The following is a 21207-nucleotide window of genomic DNA, read 5'->3' as shown; positions in this document are numbered from 1 at the left end:
TTCAATTTCAATTACTTCAACAGAAACCCAGTACTTTTTTCTACATGGTGTCATTAATTCATGTGTGAATAATCATCAATAATTTAGAAAGAATATATCAGTATCTCAGCCGTATCTCAAGGCTGTTATTTATCACTGATGAGAAATAAAATGAATTAATTGTTCAGTCCTCTGGTTACCAAATAGTATTTCTTTTTCTTCCTACTTTTTACTAATGAAGAGTTAGAATGTGATGGAATGCAAAGTCAGATTATACACGAGTACAGAAAGGTATTGGGAAGTACTTCTTTAATCCCCCAATAAGCTCTGCAGAGCATCAGTGTAGTCACTTTATTTGCAAAAAAATAAATGAGAGACAACTTAAAACAACTCTTTTAAGTAATGTTTATTGAAAAAACATTGAAATTTTGTCCAGATTTAAGTATTTATATCTACCACACTTGCTTTAAGTAGGTACAAAAAAAAGATCAGCGCATGTCTAAGGTATAATTCTGGAAAATTGTTTGATTTCATCCTAAATATAACACATCAGTGATGTCTGTAATTCAACAGATGCTTAAAAAAAGTATTTAAAAAAACATCCCTGGTGCTTGTGACACGCATAACCACTTGTATTTGGCTGTGTGAGGCTGTGATGATTCACACCAGCCTGTCCTGCAGCAGAGGGCAGTTGTCCACGACTCCTCGCCGGTTCAGGATGTTCCAGAAAGATGAGGGTCCAGAGGTGCTTTGAGCCCCGCGGAGCTGTGAGCCTCCAGACACAGTGACGTCTTCCTTCAGAGGACGGTAGGACTTAAAGCGCCTGTCGAGCAAACCACGTACACTCACAGGCTGTTTTCAAGCATTTATGATTTATTCATGTTAAAGTATGAAATAATAATGTTAACAGGGTTGCCTTCATTAGTAAACCAACAGATTCTTATATGCAGATCACCTCCACTCTGCATTACTTTTTAACGATTTTAAGTTCACTGACTGTAATGTTGTGTTTTTCACTCTCATTACACTTTTGGTGTCTTTTTTGCTGCAGCAGGCTTCTTTATGCTACATGCTCAGCCCCAAAGTAAAGGCCTACAGATTTGTATGTCTTTTTACCAACATGTCATGTTTGTGCATCAAAGACTGTATATCAAAGATGGATGTAACCACAGTGACGTAGCACAAGCGGTCACCTTCATGTGAAAAACCACAGTTCCTCTCATGGCTGCTTTAGGCTGGTTCCTCAAGCGAGTCAGTCCCCACAGACTGAAATGTTAAAATACTGGACATGTTTACGGCCTGCTACAAATAAACACTTTGATTTCTCATTTTTATTTTGACCTTTCATAACGAGCTTAATGATGATATCTAAGTCAGCTGTTGGCTGCATATTATTTTTACCCTATTTCGCTGTATTCCTCTTAAAGTATATGAAACAAGAAGCACTTCGAGAGCACAACCCTTCGCAAAGGCAGCTCACTCTCTGGGCAATATTTACTTTTAAGGGAATAGTATTGTATGTTGTATATATTATATTGTAATATAATATATAATAAAATAAAGTGAAATTTGTTGAAAATGTGAACTTATCAAAAATATTTTTGAAGTTTTGTTTTGCAAAAAATAATATTTATTCATTTATTTATTTATTATAATATGTATTTAAATGGTTATAACACGTTACTGTAACATACATAAAAAAAATCATAACCAGTGTCCTTTGCTAAATGTTGAATCCCCATATATCATTCCCTATATATCTTTTTGTTATTAATACAAACAATAGCAGTAAGAAACAGGGTTTTAAACAGATCTATATAACGTTGTTATCATTAAGTTCAATCAAGTTGACCTTGAAAACCAAAAACAACCTCCTTGGTGGAGGTAATAAGCAAACAGCCATCTAGAAATAAGTTGAAGTTCTTACTTGTAAGAATATGCCACTATTCCGACTGCTAGAACAAATACCAGGACACCCAGCAGCATGGCGATAATTTCAGACGAGGACAAACCAGAGCCTGAAACAAGGATCACACTGTCAGGTCAAGGCAGACACATCAAATGCTGTCAAACCAAATCAGTTCATGTTACTGTTGTATGGGGGGTTATGTTGCATACCCATGTCAACGTGGACTTTGGCACTCGTGACAGCTAAACTGACATCATTGGCCAAGGAAACATTGATGCAGTAGACACCAGAGTCATTGAGGAAGTGGCGGAGCACCAGCTGGCACTCTTCTGATGGCTCCATCATGTTGCACACTGAGTGGATTGGCCTCAAGCACTCAGAATCCAAAAGCACACTGCAGACCTCTTTGGGAAGGCTGCAGGAGAAAGAAACCCCAGTGAGTAAAATCAAACTGTACACTTTGAAGTGTGCCTTTTTTTTTTACTCATTTAAAGCTTCTTGCTTTGATTGATTGGAAACAAAAACATGAAATAGTGTAGGTACTGATGAGTGTTATAGTGTTTCTTATCAGTAAAGACCAGAGATGGGCAGTAACGCGTTACTTGTAACGCGTTACTGTAATCCGATTACTTTTTTCAAGTAACGAGTAATGTAAGGGATTACCATTGCAAAAACGGTAATTAGATTACCGTTACTTTCCCGTAGGAACGCTGCGTTACTGCGTTACTAAAACCGTGAGTTTTTTGCGAGAGTGTCTCATGACAGTGACGTAAGCGAGTGCGACGTTCGTGACAACAGCTGTCTGCAGATCAACAATGGATAATATATCGAGTGCGGGAGAGAGTATGAGCATGCAGCGTTTAAAGCGTGGAAGTACTGACCTTACTTTGAGTTTGATTCCATAAAAGTGACAAAACATTAGTGTCCGTTGTGCGTGGAAGAAAACTTCTTTTACAGCGAAAACCCCCTAAACTTCCAAGCAAGCACCGAATGCGCTACGACTGTAATGGGAAATTCACAGAGAAACTCGCGGAGTCTTCAACTGACCGCTGCGGCACACCTGCACCAGGGCAAACCTCCGCCTAAACCTCCTGCTTTACAGGTGAAAATAGAGCAACTAGTCTTTGACTTTATTTATTTTCTGCTGTGTTTTACTTGCATCTATTTGAAAGAGTGAGTGTAAACACAAAAAAATATTTTATTTTATGTGCTGGAATGTGCAGAAAATAGGTTTAAATGTTAAACAAATTTCTTCCAGTCAGAGAATGTTGCATATAATTTAAGTTAAAAGATTAAAACTAATAAAACAAGTTTTAAAAAGAGACTTTTCCATTTGATTACATTTTGTATGATGGATTATGCAGAAAAAGTAGAATTGGGCTGAAAGATCTATCACTTTATCACCTATTCAGGTTGTAAATTGTGTTTTTAAAAAGTAACTAAGTAACTAAGTAATTAATTACTTTTGAAAATAAGTAATCAGTAAAGTAACGGGATTACTTTTTTGGGGAAGTAATCAGTAATTAGTAACTGATTACTTTTTTCAAGTAACTTGACCAACACTGGTAAAGACATACATAAAGGCTAAAATCACATATTAGTCATATAGGAAGCTGAGGCCTCATATTTATGTTATTCAGCACATTCATATTGTGGTAGAACAGGAGAACTGAAAGCAGGACAAAGTAGCTTGGGCTTCACATGGTCAAATTGTTTCTGCATGTCTGGATTTTCTTTCTTGTTTGGAATCATATAAGCAGGGACAGTCGTGAATCCATAGTGTCTCAGATATAGTTATTTGCACCCCATAATAACGCAGTGCAAATAATTCATTCTGTTATGCAAATAAGATCAAAATCTGCTGCTTTCTAATCAACATGGTTATCAGAGAGCACTTATTTCTCTATTTTATAGCCATTTACAATCGACTATAATAAAAAATAGACACTGAAAACAGATTTTAATGTTAAAAAAGGATTCATTTCTCCTGATTCAAATAGTTGGAATTGGTTACAGTATGACAGAGCTCATATCTTAGCAGATCATCTGTACGATTATGTTATCATTCCCCCAAAACTTCCTGAGGAAGCAGACAAACATTCAGCTACTCTCCCCTTGGCCTCAGACTCACACACAAAACACTTTGACAGTCAATGTTATCAGCAAGGCTGAGTGCTTAGAGCTATCTGGAGCCTGTATACAAAGGTTTGTTGTGCATAAACCGTTCTTATTATTGGAAATGTTCCATCTCTGTGAATGTAATAAGATGAATAGATTTCCTTTAGAGGCTTTCATTTATTCTGTGGCAACTTAAATCATGGTGCAGGACCACTCACCTTCCCAGGCAGGTCACGGTGACATCCAAAACATTTTTGTTCATCCTGGGTGTTGCCATCACTGAATTGTCCATGTGTACAATCTCTACTTTTTCAATTCCCTCTGAAAACAAAGACACAGAGAAAGAATCTCACTCATGATCACCTTTTAATTTATGTGTGTGTTTTTTTACATTTAAGGAAAAAGGTACAAATAAAACTCACCAAATATTTCTATGCTGGTGCAGAAGGATCCATAACGATATATCACACAGTCGTCATCAGAGGATTTTTTGTCAGCATCCCTCTTAACCAGCACAACAACTGGAGCTTGTCCCGTGAGTGTGACTGTGCGCTTTGTGTCTGGTGAGAACAGCCAGAGAATTATTACACAAACAATTCATACTGGCATTTGTAATTTGCACCAAAGACACATCAGCAACTTTTGCAAATCGTTTTGGCTGCTGTGAAATAAGATTTGCAACATCTTTAATTTTACAACTGCATCAGGAGCGCAAACTGATGCAAAAGCAAGAAAATGCAAAAGATAAAACATTTTTTTTGTGCCTTTGGTGACTCCAAATATCCTTTTTACAAGCACAAACTGGAATAATTGATGATTTTAAAAAAACAACAATGTTGCTGCATTTTATAATCTCATCAGTTTTTTGTTGTTGATTTTTTTTTGCTCAGTGGTATTTTGTTTACTTAAAAACAAAATACCAGTAATCACTTTTTGTTGGTGATGATGATCACATTTAGCTGACAATAAGCCAACAATCGGTCATTTCTTGAATGATTCTGTGTTTACAACTTTTGGGTTCAAAATATTGGGAAGAAAATACAGGAGGAATGCAAGTAACCACACTGGTCCAGAAGATGAGTTCAAGCGATGATTTTAATGAAAAGCACACACGTGGGAGTCACACCCTGCAGAACATCAAAGATGTATCTCTCTGACAATGAACAAACCAAAGGTATTTATAGGGTCGGGTCAATACATCACCCCTTCATGCACTAAGCAGATACAATACTTGCATACGTCAAATCAAAACCACAGACCCCCAGTTAACTTTTTGACCCATTTTAAAAGAACATTAGCTTCCATCTTCATCCAGGTGCAGTGCCCGCAACCACTGCCCCAACATAGCTGTTAGACATCCTGTACTTTCATCAAACCGTCACGTACACCCACAGAAAAACTGCAACCCTAGCAAAACATGCTTAAACTTTCACCTACAAAAATAAACCCACTACTATCTCTGTGTGCGTGTGGGTGCGTGTATGTCTGTGCATGTGTTCCTCTCGCCTTGCACCTTATTTGACCTCTCTGCTTATGTAACCAGGCTGAGGCCATCCTGTGTATAATGATCTTAACGTGTATGTAAAATGTATAAAAATGTATTAAACAAATGTTTCAATCTAATACCACTACTTAAAACTTAATAAAAGGTATACATAGATAAAAATAATAAAAAGAACAGAATACAAATGTATTGTAAGCGTGTGCAATCCCTCAATAACTCATGTCATCCTCACAGTAGATTGGCTAATCATAGCGCTAACCAAAGGCTTGTAACCCTCAAAAGACGACTTCTTGAGTCTCAACTCCTTTAAAGACACAAAAATGCAATATGTGTAAACTAATCATAGGTGCACTTACAATGACAAATCCCCATTTAATTATACTGGCACCTGTAAATAAAGTAAATAAAAGTTAACCTGAAATTAAAGCAAACTTTAAGGTAATACCAATAAATGCATCAATGCAAATGCTTGTTACTTGATTATGGTGCAATAGCAATAACAAAATAATGAAACTGGAAATAGTAAAATGAACTGATAAAAATGAAAATAAATGAAAAATGAAAATAAATGAAAAATAACATCTCATTTTCCTCACACAACATTACAAAATTATTTGGTTTTATAATGATTTTCCAATTAGTATTAGTATTCTTTTTGTTTATATATTTTTAAGACAGATCATACAATGTTTAAGATTTGGAATTGATAAATGAAACCATATAGAGACAGACAAATTTAAGGATAAATCAACATAAAATGTGTTGGTAAGATGCTGGAACAGCATTAGCGCTCCTTGGCATTGATTGGCCACGTCTCTGGCACGCTGCTAGAGGGATGAAAACAATTTTTCCCAAAGATTTTCCCTCATTATGTCACAGACCTGGATTTCAAATCCAGGGGTTTGACTTATTGGACCTTTTTTGTTTACTTCAAGTCTGAGTTCTGTTCTGGTTACTTTTGTATTGAGTTAAGATGTGTTACTTTATCCGGTTCCTTGTGCTTAATTATTTTTTACCTTCCCCATGCCTTGATGTATTTCATTATGTTTTAGTTTAGTCTAGTCTGTTTAAATTCTTCCAGTGTTGAGTTCATTTATGTTCTTGTATTTTCAGCCTTTTTAGTTCTTAGATCAGTTTTCATGGAATTTGTTATTAAAGTGTTTTGTGTTGAGTTCGTTTTACTTTTGTTATCCAGATTGAGTTCAGCTGTGTCTTGTTACACGTTTCATGTTCATATATTGTCAATCTTCTCTGTCCTTTGTTGTGTTATCCTGTGTTCCTGTGTGTTTCCACCCAGTGTGCTCCCAGTTGTTTTCTCCAGCACTTTTTTATTTTATTTTCTGAACATAAAAGGCTTATTTGTTAAATAAATTTGTCTGCTTCGGTGCTGTGTATTTGGATCTTTTTTCCTGGACTCTTCATGAAACATTTGGTGTTTAGATCAAAGTGATGGACCATTTGTCTAACAAACCAGTCTATCATCCGTCATGGGTTGAGTGTTAGGATCCCTGGGTCATCGACCCAGTGGTTTGTGTTTTGGTTCTTTGAGTTTGTTATTTCATTATATTCTAGTTTTGCTTTTTGGGTTTTTGGATTATTCTTAGTTTAGGTTCTCTGGGTGGGTTCTGTTAGAGTTTTAGTGTTCTGGTTTTCTGTCTGTGATTCTGAGTTGCTGTCTCCCCTGTTTGCTGTATCCCCACATCCAGTCAGTGTCTGTGTCTGCCCTGGTCCCACGTCTTTGTTCCCTTTGTTATAATGCCTGCCTGTGAGTCTGTGTTATGTTTCCTGTTTTACTTTGAAAGTCCATGTCTCATGTTAGTGTATCTGGTTTTGCTCTCCTTGTCTCGTTAGTCCTGATTTGCCCCAGCTGTGTTTCCCTCCTGTTGCCCATTCCCTGATTGCTCCCTCTGTGTATTTAAGCCCTGTGTTTCAGTTTGTCATTGTCGCGATCTACTGTTTATTTTGCTGTGTGTTTTGTCTGTTTGCCTGAGTTCACCTTTTTGCCTCCGAGCGTCTGCACTATGGGTCCACCATTCCTGCCTGCACACAGCCTACACCTAACAGAAGATCGCGAACAGAACATGGACCCAGCAGACGTTGAACTGCACGAGCGCCGGCAGGTAGCTCTCTCCCAGCTAGAGGAGGAGCTCCGGTGGAGGCCATGGCTCACCCCCGACTATGGGCGCATTTTTCATGGGACTCGTTTAGCTCTGGGGGGCCCCCGGAGATGCCATGCTGCTTCACCTCCTGCTTCGCCTGCACTTGTGCTACCTACACTACAAGTGGGAGGTCTGCGTGTAACTTCGGACACGCATTCCGTGCTGGAGCCTCAGCATTACTCCTCCCGAGGTAAGCGGCGCCCACGCCGCCGTCATAAGGACACTTCTGAGCAATTTGCGGCGAGTCGAAATAACTACATTTCCCACACTGAGCCAATAAACAGAAAGGACTATAATCTCACCTCAGACACCTTCGGGATCTCTTTTCTCGATGATGATTTGGATTGGGAGGCCAGTTTTGGTTTAGCTCCTCACGAGTTAGTTAATGACAATATACATTCCTCTGAGATTTTTAGTCCTAAGACGGTTGATCGTGGTGGAAATAAGCTAAAAACCCACTTTTGCCAAGTCTGTTTTTTCTAAACCTGGCCACGTAAAGTCTGAGACTGTGAAAACTGTTAAACCGAAGACTATACAGACTGGTAAACGTGGTGGGAAAGGGTCGTCACCTGTTTTTTGATGAGCCGGTTTTCATTGAGCCTGCTCCTTTGCCTTCCTGTTCTCCTCCGCCCAGGGCGGCTGTAGTCCAGCCATCTCCTGCACCTGTATCAATTCCGCGGGTGAGGGGGGCTAGGGCCCAGTATGTCCCTGCTCCAGTTTCCAGGCCAGCTGAGGCTCCGCTAGTCTCTGCGCCCGTACCTACTCCGCGGGTGGGAGCGGCTACTGCCCAGCAGGCCCCCGCACCTGTTTCTGTCCTCACGGGAGGCTCTGGTGAGCCCATCCGGCAGTTTTCTTCGGGCTCCATAGGCTCAGAAAACCTAGCTCGGCCATCTGCTCCTCCACCACCTCACCCACCATTACTACCATCGTTACAACAGTCAATAGAACTTAAACTTTTATCCATAGCTCAAACATTAGCTCACCTCTCAGCTCAGTCGCCTGCTCGGTTACCACCTGCCTCACCTGGAGGGTCCGAGGGGCCCGTCCAGCCACAGCCACTTGCCTCTGCTGGAGGGTCCGAGGGGCCCGTCCAGAATTCTGCCTCTGCTGGAGGGTCCGAGGGGCCCGTCCAGCCTTCTGTTCCCGCTGGGGGTTCTGGAGAACCGCACCAGCCTTTGTTCGTCTCCGCTGGAGGGTCCGAGGGGCCCGTCCAGCCACAGCACCCTGCCTCCGCTGGAGGGTCCGAGGAGCCCGTCCAGCCTTCGTCGCCACCACCTGCGGCTCCCACGCCGTCGCCTGCAGCTTCGTCCTCGCCTGGTCCAGCTCTGGCTCCGGCTTCGCCGTCGCCTGGTCCAGCTCTGGCTTCGCCTGCTCGTCCTGCTCGTCCTGCACGTCCTGTCCGGCCACTTTCCAGGCCAATGACTGGATGTCCTCGCCATCGTGGACGGCCTCCTGACCTGCTCCGTTGCCGTCGTGGACGGCCTCCTGACCTGCTCCGTCGCCGTCGTGGACGGCCTCCTGACCTGCTCCGTCGCCACCGGTGCCTCCCGCCCGGCCGGCCTCCTGAACTTTTTTCTGGACTCTTGTGCCATCGTCCTCCGGGCCGGCCCCCTGAACTTTGTGTGAATTGTTTTTCCTGGCCGCCTGTGTGTTTTGTTATGTTGCTTTCCGGGCTCCGGTGTTTGCGCTTTTTTTTTTTTTTTGTTTCTTGCTCCTTGTTTGGTTGCCCATTCTCTGATTGCTCCCTCTGTGTATTTAAGCCCTGTGTTTCAGTTTGTCATTGTCGCGATCTACCGTTTATTTTGCTATGTGTTTTGTCTGCTTGCCTGAGTTTATTTTTTGCACTCTGGAAGTTTGTTATTTTGAGTTCAGCATTAAAGCTGTTTTGAGTTCACGTCTGTCTCCGTAGTCTGCACTTTGGGTCCTCTTCCTGTCTGCACACAGCCTACACCTAACATTGAGATCTGGTTATTGTGAAAGCCATAGGATGTGATCCATCCAGTCATCTGGATCAGCCATTTCAGTCTTAGTAATATGACAAATTAACCATTTTTCCTGCAAATAACATGGGGGTCCACGTTTTAAATACTTTTTCTTTAACATGTCGCCTCTTATATTGGTGCGTTTTGTAGCTTCATAATCAAATCACATGGAATAAGGAAAAATGGACTGATCTCCCAGCCAGCACGCAAATTGCATGTAAAGATGAAGTCCAACAGAGCAGTTTTAATTTGCTCAGCTTGCTGTGTACAATGGTGGTGTTTCAAAGAAGATTTACATCACATTTACATTTGAGGAAATCACTCAGTGATCTTATCCTGATCATCTGACAGTTCGCTTGCTGATATGTTTTGCCCTTTAACAGGATGCTTTGTTGTTTTAATAAGCTCCAGTATTTGACAGTGAAAGTATCTGAAAGTAATAGATATTTAATAGATTCCCAGATAGTTTTCTAATCCACTCTAGCCACGTCTGTAGATGGACACGTGCGGCATGCACGTGGCAGCTGTCAGTCCATGGTGTGCATGAAGTAATCCATGAATTGTCTCTTTGTGCAAAACAAGAATCTCAACTGATGTATGACTGTAACGCGTGACTGCTGAGTCACACTCAAGTCATTCACTGGCTTGACAAAAAGGAAAAGTGACAGACGGTTTAGACGGTCTAGTTTGGACTTGATGTTGAACATTATACATTTAGAATCTAAAATCTATCCTCATATTATCTTTTTAAATCTATAACTGCTGGTGTGAAATGCAGACGTTCAGTGCAGGTTACAAGTTTTTACATCCAACAGTGTCATTTAGACTCTTAATATATGCTAAAATACATTTTTATAAGCATTAATATCTCTGTCAGAGTTTTTAAAGTTTCAGTAACAGCAGGCCGTTCAATTTTGGAGTTTATTTTTAATGTATGTGATGAATGAATAATTTAATGTATGTAATGCAATGAATCACCAGTTCACAACAAGAGTCATCTGAAGTTGCTTTATAGTATAAAGAAAAGACCCTAAAATTTTAGTTACAATATAGCGAAAGAATCCAACGAACAGACCAATCAGATCACTTGTGAGGAGCACTTGGCCACAGTGGGAACAAAGAACTCCGTCTCAGGAGGAAGAGACTGCCGTTTGAGGTTTGGATTTGAGGTTGAGGGACAAGAGGAGGATGGAGAGACCAGGTGTATAAAACAACTGTACATAACGCAGAAGCCTGTGTGAGTTTTATGTGTACCAATGCTGCGTGTGTGACCTCACGTGTGGCTGAGATTAAAACATTTATCTTCCAGGAAACTTTTGACCATTTTCATGCAAATGTTGCTCACCTGCTGTCAGCCTGCTCCCTGCCTCTCTGTGAGCTAGCAGCTGGTTGATGGGAGACGGAGTCTTTTCCACAGTTGGCGTTTCCTGGGCCAGCTGAGTATTGGGGGCGGTGGAGGCCTCGTACTCGGTGTTGTCCTCTTCCGTGTCCGAAGGAGCAGTGTTAACATTTACACCAACTGACTTGGTGGAAACCAGTACAGGTCCAGCAGACGCCAGTACAGGAGCTTTCACTGCAAACATATTTATTTACGTTCATGAAGACAGGATCACTATTACTCACATCTATCTGTCTATCTGCTCTGCATTTCTCTCTCCTCTTTCCCCTCACTCCTGAAACAGTCAAAGCAGATGGCAGCCTTCACTCAGACTCATCCCGTTGTTGGTCTCTTCCCCTAAAAAGATCGTTCTTCCTCCCTGTCATCACCATTTTCTTGCTCATTGTGGATCACTGGAGTTTTCTCTCTTTACCTTATATTATAAAACACTTTTTGACAACCATTGATGTGAATTGGTGCTTAATACATAAAACTAAAACTGTCTTCCATGTGAGGCCTCAGCTTCCTATATATAATTATAATGTAATTATTATTTTACAAGCACTTCCTGCATTTGCTCACAGTAAATTTTAATATTTTAAACTTGTGCTCATCTTGAACTTAACTTCTGATTATTGCTGACCCTGTCACCAGGGAGCAGCGTTTTACAAGTTGCTGTGTTAAAGTGCTTTCAGATGCACATTTTGTTTGTTTGTTTGTTTGTTTGTTTGTTTTGTTTTGTTTGGGGGTGGGGTGGGGGGTGGGGGGTCCTTTTCTTTTAGCTCTAGCCCCATTTGCTTAAGAGATTTTTCCGATTCAACTCCTAAAGAAGGATATGATTGACTAACTCCACCATCTTGTGGTTCAAATAGGTATTACATAAAAGTACAGCCTGGCCACAGTTTAACTTCATTTGATATCTCACATTATTATTTTATTTATAAAATCATTATGGTTGTTCTTTCACGTTTTGCTGATAGTTTTTAGACATTATATACATTGCATAAAGATTTCAGTTTAAACATATTATTATATCTATTGCTGAAGGAAGCAATATAAATGATTTTTATTATGGGTATTTGTAAATACCACTGTTGTATTTGTCACATTTTTAACATGCTGTGAGTCTGAATGACTGCTACCATGACAGCATCTCTCTTGTAAAACAGATTTTTATCTCAATAGGACTTCCAAGTAAAATAAAGAGAATTAAGCAAATAAAATGTAGTGTAGTGCTTTACATTTTAACTACACTTTCACTTTGGCAAGCCAAAGGTTGCTGGTTCAATTCCAGCTAGAGACACAAATCCCTTTGGGTAAGGTTGTATCAGGAAGAGCCTCCAGCATAAAACTTTGCCAAAGCAAACATGTGGAGTGACTCTGGCAAAATTCACTTTATTTTGGCTACTTTATTATTTTTTAATTCATATTTTATATATTATATATTAATGGGAATGTATTTTTATGATTGTTTAATAACTGTGTGTTACCTGTGGTGCCCTGATTGTTAGGTGGACCAGGGGTCTTGGTTGGGGTATCCACCGGTGGGTCACAGGCCTTGTCCGGGATGACCGCCTGGATCACCACTTTAGGTTTGAATGAGCCCGAGCTGATGTAGGTGTGAGTGACAGTCAGCTCTCTGGAAATCAGGGCCCCGCTTGCATCCCCAAAGTCCCAGTTGAAGGTGATGTCTGCGTTGCTGAGGTACTCGCTGGGGTCGTGGAGAGTGATGGTGAAGGCAATCGCCCTGTTCTGGATGAAGCGCATGTCCGCCACCTCGATGTCATTGACTTGGTCCAAAGAGACAGCAAAAGGGATTTGATCTGAGGAGAACGCCAAAGCGTGATGTTAACAAATAAATGGGCAACAGATTTGCATTTTATGACTTTTTATGACTTTCATGAGAGAACGTGAGAGCAAATATTTCCCCTCACTCCTTTATTTTAGGCTTTATTAAGCAACAAACAGATTTATTATGTGTGTGCACCATGCTGCTTTTGATGAATGTTTCAGTTATCTAATTATGCAGTGCAATCTTGTTTTATTTCATGCATATTTCTACCAAAATAAACTGTTTTGTTCCTTTGCCTGACCTGAACGCTATGTTTCTGTTTTCTGGCTGTTACTAACCAGTGATGGAGAACTGTGTGGAGGCATATCCCAAAGGAATGAACTTCTCTTTGCTGCGGTAGTGGTAGATAACGATGTCCATGGTGTAGGAGCCCAGAGGGATGTCATCTGTGCCGATAGTCAGGGAGGAGGAAGGCCCGTCCGCCACCTGCCAGTACTGACCTGCCAAATGAGCAGCATGAGCCCAGTGAGATAACACTGAACAGATCATTTTAAGAGAAACTGTAGTGCTTTTCAATGCTTTCTGACATGTATATAGATATACATTTAAAATGATTCATATATAATCATAATAAATCTCAGTACAAGAAAACAAAAGCTTCAGCTTCAAGTTTCTTCACCTCTCTTGAACATTGTCTGTTACTTTGGATGTTTAAACCCAGGTATTTAAACTCACCTGCCTTCACTACCTCTACTCCTTGTTTACCTTTCCACTTGTCTCTCTCTAATTCACACACATATATTCCTCTTCACTCGGGAGCATCTCCACCTCTCCAGGCTCTCCTCCACTTGTTCTCTATTCTCACTACAGATCACAATGTAATCACAGCCCCACCTTCAGCCCATCTGCCACTCCCACTGCACACCTCACCACTGTCTCGTTTTCCTCATAGAAGCATTTCATTTTGTTCTTCATCTACTCATTTATTAAGAGAAGTGAGCTCCACTCACCCCAGGTCTTCCACACAAACACGTAGGCGGGTTTCTTGTCTTTTTTCACTGGTGTCCCATCAGGGAACACACCCTCCCAGTCTGTGTTCTTTGTTGGGTATACTGGCTCTGACTCAAGATGCTTTGTTCCTGTAACAAGAAGAGAAATTCTAATAAGTTATGATTTCACAGACATGCCCTGACATGCTGGTGTTAAATAAGTGATGGTGCAATGTGGAAAGTTATTACAGTTCATTACTATTCTTCCTGTGGGGACTGACCGCTGCAAAAAACTTTTAATTGCACTGATTTAATAAATGCATTAAGTCACTGAGGGTCAAACGTGCATGCGTTACCATTAATTACGCAGTCTTCAGCCCAAACCACGTCTCCATCAGGCAGCACCTTTTGATTGCGAGGAAACTGCAGGTCAATAGTGAAGGTAACTCTGGCTCCAGTCAAAGTTGGGGAATCATTTCCAACATTAAACGTCACTTTTCCACCTGCCCCAAAGACAGAAATGAAAGTATCTGTCAGTATAATACTTCATTCAGGACAATAAACAAAAAAACAAATAAATAAATGAGAGAGAGTGACTGACTGACTGACTGACTTACATTTAGATTTAGATTAGATAGTTTACAACTGATGTACCTTTCCAAGAGTCTTTGTATCGCGGGTCTCCATCTTTCCAGATCGGGTACATCTTGGTGTTCCATGACGGGTAACGAGTGAAGCGGTTTTTGGACTCTGAAATATCAGAAATAAATATATTTAAAACAGAACACAAACTCTCCTCCATACTAACTATTTAACTGGTTATTGTGGGTTTATAGCCTCCTCGTAATTCTCTGTAATCTGGTAGTAATTAAACAGAACTGGTGCCATTAAAGGGAGTTGTCCCAGTCATTAAAACTAACTTTTGTAGTTCTCACAAACCTCTTTGTTGGTTCTTACAGCGGCCCAAAAGTCACTCTTGTTATTTATTTATTACTGGAGCTATGATTTGATTTATAAAATGTAGCTGAAGATGGATAAATAGATGAATGAGGGGTTTTTGCAGTATGGACCTCTGATCTCAATCCCTCTCATGTGATGCTCAGCTGAGTGTGTGTGATTAACAGCGTCACATGCAGGGTTGAGTTTGGATTAAACCTATTGGCAGATAAAGACTCTCCAATTATGAATTTAGCCTCAGTTATTTTACAGCAGTCACGTTCCTCTTTCAGTCAATTCATGGAAAAACTTGACGACCAGAGTGAGCGTTAGATGTGTAAAAAGTTTACTCCAGACCTGAGCCAGAATTTAGTGACAGTGTGGGTTTTGTGTGGGTTTTGTTGCCCATCATTTAGCAAGAAAGCTCTTCGGGTGTTGGACAAGAGGAATTATTACAGCAATCGATAACTTCCAGCTCTTTTTTATTTACTTTATGTTTTTAAAGTGAGTGTTTTGCTTCTTGTTCTGCAAAGACTGAATTCTGTGTTATTCATGTGTCATGTCGTTCATGCATGGTTGAGTGAAGAGGTCATGGGAAAAAGTAGCCTCACATCTTATAGACCAAAACATTGTACCGTGTTATCACACATGACTCTGCATATACATGTCGCTCTTTATGTTACTACACAGGTTGTATTTCTTATTTGTGAAGTGACAAAACATTAAGTTTAAATTCCCTCTCTGAGGAAACCTGAAGCCTTTATCAAATATTCACAGATTTCTGTGGAAGTATGCAAAGTAGAGCCATTTTAGAGAGATAATCCTTCATTTGCGTTTCAGAAAATTTGTAATATAAAAATGAGATTCTCAGTGTAAATAATCATCTGCACAAGTTTCATGGTAATACTACATCTAAATGTTTCAATTTTTACCCCACGTTCATATTTCCCCTCAGAGGTTTCATAAAATAATCTAAAGAGTTGTTGCTTAGAAACAAGAAATAAATAGATTGTATTATTTTTTCTTTGTACAGTGAGCAATTTTCTAGTTTAAAAAAACAAATATGAAGGATAGCATGAAAGATATCAAATCAAATTTGTATTCTGAAGGTACTCGGACATTTAAAACTGTTGTGTGGATGGATGAATTTCATAAAAATGTAACTAAATCTGTGTAAAATACATGCAGTAATGTTTTAATCACTTTATGTTTTCTGCATAACTACAATCTGAGTAATAGAATGCTACTACATTACTACTACTACTTTAACCGAACAGTTCAGTTATTTGCAGAGATTCATATAACAGTACACAATAACATTTTAACACACCCAAAACTCACAACATTATAAAAATAGTTTTCCAGTATGGCAGTAAAATGCAAGTTAAATATTAATGGAGTGTATGAAACTTGGGCATATTTATGATTATTAATATTTCTTCATACTTCAGCTACTTTTACACAGTTGATTTTTAAAGCTTTCTCCGGGTTGTTTTGTTTATCTTTATGTTTGTGATGCTGAATCAAAATCTCATCCCAATACTGAAAATTCTCTCTTTAAATCTGAAGATTTCTAATCTAAATCATGCGTGACTCTGCATCTTTCTGTTACTGCTTAAAGCATTTTTAAATGAAAAAGCATTTTCTTTACTCACTTGCCACAGTTTGTGAAGCTGCTGCCAGCAGCACCAAAAGCACAGCAGACGTCCACATCATCTCTGTGAAATATCCCTTTAGTGAGCAGCAGGCGACAGAAAACTGGCTTTATAAACGGTCTGATGTTTGACCTCACGTGGTGCACTAGCAGCAGAAACGCCTCCTTCCTCATGATTCCTCCTCCACTCAGAGTTCGGGGCGCCTGGAGCGACTGGCCTGGTGTGCATAGAGTCAAAGCTCGTCTCAGGGATTACAGTCACACCTCCAGCTGGGAAAGAGTCTCACGATCACTTAAGAAATGTTTAATTCCACATTTAACACAGGTTCACAAGTTCACAAGTACGAAAGTATAGTAAGAACTTTCACTCAAATTCTGCATAGGCCTACTTTGCATCACTCTACTAACATGTACTCTTCGCTACATTTAAGAGGGAAACATTTCACTTTTTACACTACATTTTTACAGCTGACATAAGTATTTATTTTGATTATAAAACCTATATAAAACATATAATTTATGTAGTTAATTATTCAGACTCAGTTCAGGCTCCAGTTTAGCCAACCTAGATACTAAAATGATACAGTGACATTAAAGTATCATTAAGCTACATGTCATCTAAGGACTTGATGCATTTTTGCATTGATTTTACTTTTTTCTTTTAAATTTTTATTACCAAGTAATAAACATTAGGGATATTTATTACCATGCTAATGTGGTTTTGTGTGTTTTTTCAGTTCAGCTGAGTTACAGTTTCCAGTTGACTTCCTGCTTTCAGTTCAGTTTCTATCATTGGAAAATCTTTAGTTTTTAGTTAGACAGCAACATTACAATTGATGTTATTTTACAAATGTTTACATTTTATGAAGGTAACTGACTCACATATCAGTATTTATTTTACTTTAGTTAATTTTATAACCTTATAATATAATTTTTAGGTATTTTAAGTTATTTTTTATTTCATCTAATAAAATATTTTTCAACCTAGATTCTGTATTTACTGGTACCTTCAGATTTTAATTGATTTTTCTTAAAAAAGAAAAAAATTTACATTTAAACAAGTGTGTTCGAAACTTTCAGTCTGTAACATCAGTTACACACCGAGATTCCAGCATTAGTGACAACATTGTGATATAAAGTTATTACTAAGTATTTTTCAGATATAATGCTTACTGTCAGTACCTGCATATTTGTATCACTTCAAACTTATTGTAGTTATTCTGAAGCATCTACATTCATTATTAGCATGAACAAATATATAAAAATCTTTGTTGTAAGATTATTTATTAGTGTATATGAAATGCTATACGATACACCAGGATCCCCTTTAAATCACGAGGGTGGAGCCAAACTGACTAGTGTTCATGATGTGAGCTTTGTTTGTTTATTTGTTTGTTTTTTCAACAGTTTAATAGTTTTTTGGTTCGTTTGTTTTTTATCTTTTACCTTTTTATAAGAAAATGTATGAGAGCAGAGAGAGACTCTGTAATTGTCCAAACCTTTATACTTTTTCTGCTTTTTGTATTTATTTTGTTTGTATTGTTGTATTTTGTTTGTTTTTGGTTGTATTTAGGTTCAATGTAAAGCATCTGCCAGCATAACGAAAGACAACTTAATGATTTAATAGAGTTCAATACACCAGGCACAGATGAGGATCCTAACTGCATTCTATTGGTCTTCAAGTTAAATATGAAAGCTCTTAAATCTCTCCAAAAGTCACCTGATCCATCTCTATTATGTGGTGATTTACACTGAAATGCTGTCAAATCTAAATCATAAAAACTGAAGATAAATAAATACATTTTAAAAATGCTCTCAATCTGTAGAAGTTATAACAGCTATATGATTCACTGTGGCACTGAGATACACTATAATATCTGAAATGTTATGTAAAATGCACGATGGAGAGGGCTTTTTTAAAAAATTTTATTCTAACAATAGGTCACACACAATGCTAAGCGAGGCCTGCAGAAAGAAATGGGAGGAATGCAACCTTAATGAGGATTACTGAGGGGCTTGTGACTCCTTAAATTCATCCGGCTTTGTCCTTCCACCAACTTTAAAGTCACTCTGCTCAAAGTTTTATTGTCTCCGTATCATATGCCAAACGGCCACACGTTTTAAACCTCTTTTCAAACAATGTCGCATTCACAGCAAATCCTGATCAGACCTTTTTCATCTGCTGAACGTGAACCCTGTAACACCCCTCAGGCCTCATCTCCAACATGTACCGCCCCTTGGCATGAAAATAATGATAAAATAATGCAAATATTTAAAGGAATAACAAAGTAGATTAGTCGTAGATTAAAAAGATTTCATTGATGAGCTGCTAAAATGTTACTAAGGGGTAAGAACCACATTAATTAAAATTAAAAACATTTTAAAGCTGTGATTCCAAACCCAGCATAACACACTAATCCAAACCAACTGATGTGGAGAAAATAATAATAATAATTTTGTTTCAGAGGTCTGTCTTTAGAGATTTTTTGATATTACTTCCTGTACACCAGATTTCAAGACTGTTGTACACACATTTCATTCAAGATGTAAACCCTCTCCTGAACAGTGGAGATGAGGATGAAAAACCAACAAATAGCCTCCTGCAAAACAAAACCTTGACTGGACCCTTAATTGTGTTTCTACCAGTTACATAAAATAGGATTGATGGTGGGATGTTGTTGCTATCTGCAAAAATCACAGGCGAATATAAGACTGGACCAATCCTCTTATTTAACTGCAAGAAAATGAACCTTCACTTGTTACTTTGGCTTTGAAGCTTTTATTTTACTTCCTGGTGTCAAAATTCAGTGTAAACTCTAAAATTGACCTGGTTAGGAGGCTTTGCCACTCCAACATGAAGCTCTTTCTTCTGTCACAGAGTCAGTTTAAGCCTGTCTCAAGAGAAAGAAGGTGCACTACGGTGGACTAATGTTGCCTTTAATTCATCTCCATGTTTGTTGTGGGAAGTGCACTGGTTTGGGAGTGGTTTTGTGCGTCACATTTGCTGTGAGCCCGTGGCTGTGATGGGATTGGATTAATTGAAGGCAGGTGTATTTGACCGCACTGATACTCTCGTCGACGAATAGCCCACACTACAAACACTGCTGTGATATTTTGTCTCTCTGTCCAGGTGTGTCATATGGCTAGATCTATATACTATATGCCGCAGCCTAAAGGCAGAGTTGGGTTGCTGAGGCTGGAGTGATTACTGGCCTTCTACTTACTGGGTGGTGGGTCTTGGAGGACAACTGCTGATCCCTGTTAAAGCTGTTGACATGTAAAATGCAACTGACTTGAGGCATCGCTGGCTCTGGCCTTGGATTGTGTGTTTTATCCATTTTGCAACTGCGACACTGGACTGTTTTATGCTTCCATTTTTTGATCATTGTTATCTCTTAGAATTGTATTGGTTGTCATCTTTAGCCCATGGCTGAGATGGTTGGTCAGACCTAGAATCTGTGTGTTACAGAAGGTGGGAAGATTTTTTTGTATTTCATGTCTTCACTGCTCAGTTTGGAGGTCTGGTCCAAGCAGGAATCATAACCAGAACAAGGCTTCAGTTTGTTTTCGTGTGTAAATTTACACTTTTATTCCACCTACTTGTCACTTAACACACCGAAAACAGCATTTGTTGCTTTATTAAAGAAAAAAACATGAAGAGTATAAAGTAAAGAAATGTATAAAATCAAACATGGTTTTTAAAATAAAACACCTAAAAGTTAAAAATGCAATAAAATGCAGGTCGGAAAAGTTAAGCAGTGAACAGAGACTGACTTTCTTAAGCACATTTTTGATTTGAGGACGCTGCCTCGTCTGTCTCTGCGTGCATTTGCAACACGGTGCCAGATGAGTTATGTTCGTTGCCTTGTTGCCTAGCAACAAGAATATGAACCATCTCAGTATCTTTATCTTTCTTCATCTTTCCCGAAAGCCAGTTGGGCAATAAAATCAGCCATGAACACCAAGAAACTGACAGAAAATCAACACTTTCTTAAGATGTTGTAATAATAAGAATCTAGTGCCTCTGCTGATTTACAGTTTAAAGAGCCCCAGTCGGATGTCGGAAGTAACAAAGTACAAATACTTTGTTACTGTAAGGAGAATTTTCAGGCATCTGTGCTTTGCTTGACTAGATTATTTTTCTGACAGCTTTTTAATTTTATTCCTTACGTTTTCAAAATAGGTTTGTTAGTTTTGGTTTAACACATTTCAGCGGAGATATTATGACACTGCGAGCCTTCACACATCAAACTGATCTGAGCCTAAACTGTAACACGGGAAAGGCAATTCTGTTGGTGTATTAATCACCAGGAGATGTGGCATAAAAACAGATGAAAGATGAAAAAATTGACTGTGTGCCATAGTGAGGGGTTTTTATTTATTTATTTATTCTGAGTAATAGTAAACTCAAATTTCATTTCTGTCAGCTCAACAAACATCACCAAACACACAAACTGTTTGTGTGCAGTTTGTCTCACAGTGTGTTGCTAGCTAAAGGTCCAGCTGCTGTATTTCACTGGGAGAGAAACAAAAGTGAGCTAACTTCACTCAGAGATGGAGAAAGATAAGAAAGACAGGACAGGAGAGGAAGAAGAGAGGTTAGAGTTAAAGGTAAGGACTGCTCATTTGAAGCTTACATGTAAGTCCTCATGTTTTTAAATCAACTATTTGCTCCGTACGTGTGACATTATGTTTTTTTGTATTAAAAAACATGCTGCTAAACAAAATGAGGTAAACTAACTGTGTTATTTAAAGGTGACATGAAAATCCTCTGTATGTTAGTGCAGGATCTGTACTGTGATGGATT

General features: G+C 39.0%; 1 protein-coding gene across 1 annotated transcript; it reads right to left on the bottom strand.

Annotated features, from left to right (window-relative positions):
- Positions 1–370: 370 nt before the first annotated feature.
- On the bottom strand, positions 371–16472 carry pmelb (premelanosome protein b). The gene is made up of 12 exons (XM_031725740.2): positions 16402–16472; positions 14465–14560; positions 14167–14313; positions 13832–13960; positions 13160–13321; positions 12520–12852; positions 10997–11224; positions 4429–4566; positions 4225–4327; positions 2098–2303; positions 1907–1997; positions 371–802 (listed from the first exon to the last, which is right to left on the bottom strand). Exons 1-12 carry the CDS (start codon positions 16460–16462, stop codon positions 640–642), a joined length of 1857 nt encoding a protein of 618 aa, XP_031581600.2. The 5' UTR covers positions 16463–16472; the 3' UTR covers positions 371–639.
- Positions 16473–21207: the final 4735 nt, after the last annotated feature.

This window comes from Oreochromis aureus, linkage group 20 (genome assembly GCF_013358895.1).
Source record: "Oreochromis aureus strain Israel breed Guangdong linkage group 20, ZZ_aureus, whole genome shotgun sequence".
Lineage (NCBI taxonomy): Eukaryota > Metazoa > Chordata > Actinopteri > Cichliformes > Cichlidae > Oreochromis > Oreochromis aureus.
The sequence above is the reverse complement of the archived record's forward strand: the minus strand, read 5'-3'. Positions and strand labels throughout refer to the sequence as shown.

Bases quoted from the DNA above. Each gene is read 5' to 3' on its own strand.
- pmelb (XM_031725740.2), bottom strand. From the start codon at position 16,462: ATGATGTGGACGTCTGCTGTGCTTTTGGTGCTGCTGGCAGCAGCTTCA. The intron at 13,961-14,166 runs GTAACGCATGCA...TTCTTGTTACAG, and splicing joins TGAAGACTGCGTAATTAATG to GAACAAAGCATCTTGAGTCA. The intron at 4,567-10,996 runs GTGAGCAACATT...TGTTCTCACCAG, and splicing joins AGGGAGCAGGCTGACAGCAG to ACACAAAGCGCACAGTCACA.